This window comes from Drosophila grimshawi, unplaced genomic scaffold (assembly GCF_018153295.1).
Source record: "Drosophila grimshawi isolate 15287-2541.00 unplaced genomic scaffold, ASM1815329v1 contig_1006, whole genome shotgun sequence".
Lineage (NCBI taxonomy): Eukaryota > Metazoa > Arthropoda > Insecta > Diptera > Drosophilidae > Drosophila > Drosophila grimshawi.
Window position 1 is genome coordinate 2012974 of NW_025062489.1, and position 4911 is coordinate 2017884.

Sequence of the window (4911 nt, forward strand, 5' to 3'; positions counted from 1 at the left end):
ACTGAAACAACAAATGACAACAAATGCCTGGGCAGAGGATTTGGAGTTGTCGCACACACACACACACACACACATATATATATATAAACACACACATATTTGCTCCTTTTTGTGGGTTCACCTGCTCCTGTCTGCTGCTGTTCGAGCTTTCTTTAGCTGCAATGCACATGCGGAAATAATGTATTAATCCTGTTGAGGCCATATTTTTATTGCCATTGCTGCTGTACTTAGCCCCCCAGGAACCCCTGCACCCGCCCCTGTATCTGGTTTGTAGCCAACAATAAACCATTATGACAAATGTGTGTGTGTGTGTGTGTGTCTGTGTGTGTATGTATGAATCAGCGTCGCTTGTGAGAGCATTAACAGTTATTCTATCTAGGTAATAAACCGAATTCGCTTTATATTTGTAAAAAAAAAAAATAACAACAACAACGGAGTAGTCAGTCCCTTAAAACCTAACCACAAACTAGACTAGCTGAAAGTTTTCATTCAAACTACATATACCACATGTGTAGCGATTTTATTGTAGAGAGAAGCAAAGAGAATCGAGGTAAGTAGATTATTTTGCACCCTACTTAGATTATTCATATGCATGCAAGTCACATTCTATGTGGCTTGTGATGACACATCTCATATGAAAGTTAAATATCTTATCTGAAATTGAATTGTTATACGCATCTGACATTGATATTTACTTTGATCTGGCAGACTGATCTCATTCACATTCAAATTCAGCGAGTACAGCCTGCTAATTATAGTAAACTCGCAGATTTGCGGGACTGGCGTAGATCCGCGACTCAGCTCTCAGTGTATTTATTTATACAAAACAGGAGCAGCCACCGCCGCAGCAGCAGCAATTTAAAGCACCCTCATAAATATTGCTGCTTGGCGAAGCAACGTTTAATTATTATTACGTATACGCCCCGTTTGACGCATTCGTTGTCTCGATGCACAATGGGCATTATTTATGCAAGTAGCGCTCACTTTTTACACTCTGATACCACAAGAAGACGAGTATATTGGGTATGTGCAGTGTCCGCCATGCTGTCCTTCCTTATGAGCGTAAATTGTTTCGACATCCTTCAAGCTAAGACTTGAAGCATGGAATATATTCCATTATGCCTCCGCCAAAAAAAGTGTTAAATTTACGATGCTACGTCTATTGGTGGGGCTGGGAAAAATCAGATATCTTCCATATTTTTAATTGACTATGTACCCAAAGATCGGCATCGACCATGCCCACCAGCCTTCATTATAAAACTGAAATGTCTACATCTTGATCTTGAGCTGACACCAAAACTTGAAGGTATTTTACCAATTACTCCACTGCCACTAATGGTGTATATCGATCAGACCACATATCTTACACAATCTGAAAGCCATATTTATAATATTTTAAAGGTACACAAATATTTTCAGTCCTCTTCCAATGCCGCCCCCAAATATCGCAAGAGCCAGTAACCTTCTCCTCAGATTTGTAAGCAAATTTCTTGACCGCCTAGTGACCGCCTAGTCACATCAGAAATAGGAAAAGTCGAGGCACGCCCATCCATTGTCATCCTAGCCTCCCAACAAATAGGTATAATACTGGAACCAGTGTATTCCGCAGTCGGTTACGACCAACAGCAACGTTCTCACTTATTTTTCCTCTGCAGCTGACCAGCACTCGCATTAAGGGAGACCGAGAGGGAATGAGAGAGAGAGAGGAAAATATAGGTAAGCAGCGGGTGGTAGTGGGAGTGGGTGTTGTAAGCCGTGTCTGTCAATGCTGGCGACAATTATGCGCATGTTGCCGGCTTAAGCAGCCATTGTTCCTTTAGATGCTTTTTCATAAATTTAAATACAAAACATATTAAGTTTTATTGCATGGGGCTTAAGTTGTTGCCTTTGTCGCTTTGTTGTGTCATTCTCCTCCTCGGCCCCCTGCTCTGCCACGCATACATACATTTGTATACTTATGTCGAAAATCCAGTGCGAAATTTAGTAACCCGCATGTGTTATGAACTGCAGTAGAGCATTAGCCGGAGCAGAAGGTGGAAGAGGGCTGATCGTCGTAGAGCTTCAGCTTGTTTTGGGGATTCAAATTTATGCCCTTTGCTGTGGCTTTCTTTTAATTATATGTTGTAAAGTGCGTAAAACCCCTTAAGCGGATAATGGATGGTACAATAAAGTACTTGTACATAAGCATATGACATTACGCCGTGGATAATGGACTGAATCAACAACAAAACTGACAAGTAAGTAATATTCTACATAAGATGTTCCACTATTTGTTATTTATTTTGATATATGCATACGTATAGCTTAATCTATATCTATATCTATTTCAATATCTACGTCTAGATTTATATCCAAACAAACTCTATAAATATTATTGATCAGCAACAGACACTGCTATCGTCTGTCTGACAATCTATTTAGAGACGCACTTCAACTTTATTTTTTTTTATTTTTTGAAACCAGTTTCCCAGTATTCAACAATGGGGCGTGGGTGTGTGTAACATTGAATGCATGATTGAATGAATATGAATTCTGAAAAAAGCTGCAAGCGATACTTCCTTAGTCAAGATCAGATTCGGCGGAGTCCTCTTCAAGGCGCGCAAGGCGATGTTGTGAAGCGAGGTTCGGAAGAGGCTGCCATGGATCGAAATTAACCTCGCTGAGGGAGTTTAATCCTCCTGGCAATGAACCCGGATCGTATTCGCTTGGACTAAAGTACTCCGTATCCAATGGAATGCCCACATCCAACTCGAGGCTGCTGTCAGGAGAAGCAGCATACTGAAACCCACTGGCATGCTTTATTGAGACGTGACAAGCCAGATTGTTGATAGGTGGTATGCGCTCCAGGGAGACGGCAACGCAGAGGGGACAGATGACCAACGTGGAGTCCTTGCGATGCTTGGTCTGCACATGCTCCACCAGCTCCTGGTCGGTGTGCCCCATCTTGCCGCAGAAGGGGCAAGTGAAGCTGTCGGCGAACAGCTCCGTTATCTCTTCGCCGGCAAAGAATAGCTCGCGTGCAGCACGATCCAGCAGGCACTGGAACGGATGAGTGCTGCTATGAGTACCCGTTTCCACCTTATTCTCATAGCATCCGGCGCACAGATCGTAGTCGTTGCACCGCAAGCACTTGTAACGGTGGTGCACCATTTTGGTTGCCTCGCATCCATCGCAAATCACATTCCAATGCATTTCCATTCTGTTTTCTGTGTGGGCTTAGGTAAGCCAATTAACTATCGCCTATATTCACCGTGCCTTAAATAGTCCTGCTTTAATATGCTACTTACGCTCCGTTTTTGATATTTTGCAAAATTAAGAATTGATTTAGTGACTGACTCCAGACTATTCTCGGAATGACTTTCACTTTACAAAAAACTGCTGTCAAAGCTTTCTTGATTCTGTTTCTGACCATTTGAGTACTTGAGCCTTTAATGGTGAGCTAGTTTCCAATGGTAACTGTGACTATGACTGTTATCTTGGCTTTAGTCAATCGCTGCAAGTAATTGATAGTTATAATAAGATAATTTATTTTATGCTATTATTGACTCAACACTGTCTTTTACTCCTCTCATATAAGTACATGCGACGAACGCGAACTCAAACAATCGTTCCCAGCTGTTTAGGTGCATTAGTCATAAATATGCAAAACATTCACCGAAATACATGAATTTTCATGTATATATGTATGCATTTGCGACTATGCGAGAATTGCGTACGTAACTCTCCTGATGTGTTTGTTGGTCCGAGCCATAAATTGGTCCAACAAGAGGAAGAGAGGGAAAGCGATAAAAAAGAAGTGTTAAAGTCAATAGCTTAAAAGCAGCCAGCCAAAAATATTGCAGTCAAGAGTATTAGACAAAGCCCGACACTGCTAGTATATAAAAATATTATTGATTAGCATGATGCGTGGTGCTGCAGGGCTTAGTGGCGAGAGGGGCACTGTTTACGGGGGCTCCAGTTGCCCCCGTTAGCACTGCAAATGGAGACGCCTATTAGTAAGCAGCGGGCGATGGCGATGGCGATGGCGAGGGACAAACGCATGCTATAAAGCCATAAACGCCAAGCCATAAATTATGCTTGCCACACTTGGCAGCTGGATGACGCGGTGGGGCGGGGCTGGACGGGGCGAGGCGAGGCGAGGCGAGGCGGTTCTCTTGTGTGACATGTGTGAAAATGCACTTTGCTGTCACTTGACTGTTTTGTTGGCTGCCCTGTTGCTGCTGACAGTCGCGGAAGTGTGGGGCAAGGGATAGCTGGAGCAATATCTGAATATCAGGAGCCCACAATGCCCCACCTTACGATGAAATTTATTTATTTCTCGCGTTTGTCGAAACCATCTGACCCCGCTCGCTTCTCCATCTGTGTGCGAACCCTTTTGGGCTCGGGTCGCAAATTGGCGGGGAAGAGTTTAAATTATGCAGATACCAATCGAACTGCATGGTGATGAGAGGGCGAGAGATTGAGAGAGACAGAGAGAGAGAGAGAGAGGGAGAGAGAGAGACAGAGAGAGAGAGAGAGAGAGGGAGAGAGGACAACGAAAGCTTACTGAATCGTCAACAGTATTATCCTCTACAATTGCATAGCATTAAAAACAAACATTCCTAAATCCGCAAGTAAATTGAAAAAATAAATAAATAAACTCGTTTGCTCACAAGTATAATATTTATTTGTTAGGGTCTAGAAAATATTCATATGTGTGTATTTTATATTATGTATATTATGTACATATATATATACGAGTATATATTCTTATAGCGAATTCTATGAATTTATTTTATATATGAACATTATTATTTATTAATATTTGAACATTTTTATTATTTTACTTAACTCACATGAGCATAGCGCAATAACTTATAAGTTTTCATCTTGGGGGCGTTAAGATAAGCAAATAAATAAAATGACTTCATC

General features: G+C 41.8%; 1 protein-coding gene across 1 annotated transcript; it reads right to left on the reverse strand.

Annotated features, from left to right (window-relative positions):
- Window positions 1–2435: 2435 nt before the first annotated feature.
- LOC6565299 (E3 ubiquitin-protein ligase KCMF1) lies at window positions 2436–3310 on the reverse strand. The gene is made up of 2 exons (XM_001991037.2): window positions 3288–3310; window positions 2436–3206 (listed from the first exon to the last, which is right to left on the reverse strand). The coding sequence occupies exon 2, from the start codon at window positions 3196–3198 to the stop codon at window positions 2560–2562; it is 639 nt and encodes a 212-aa protein (XP_001991073.2). The 5' UTR covers window positions 3199–3206; window positions 3288–3310; the 3' UTR covers window positions 2436–2559.
- Window positions 3311–4911: the final 1601 nt, after the last annotated feature.

Coding starts and splice junctions, on each gene's coding strand:
- LOC6565299 (XM_001991037.2), bottom strand. CDS start 3,198: ATGGAAATGCATTGGAATGTGATTTGCGATGGATGCGAGGCAACCAAA.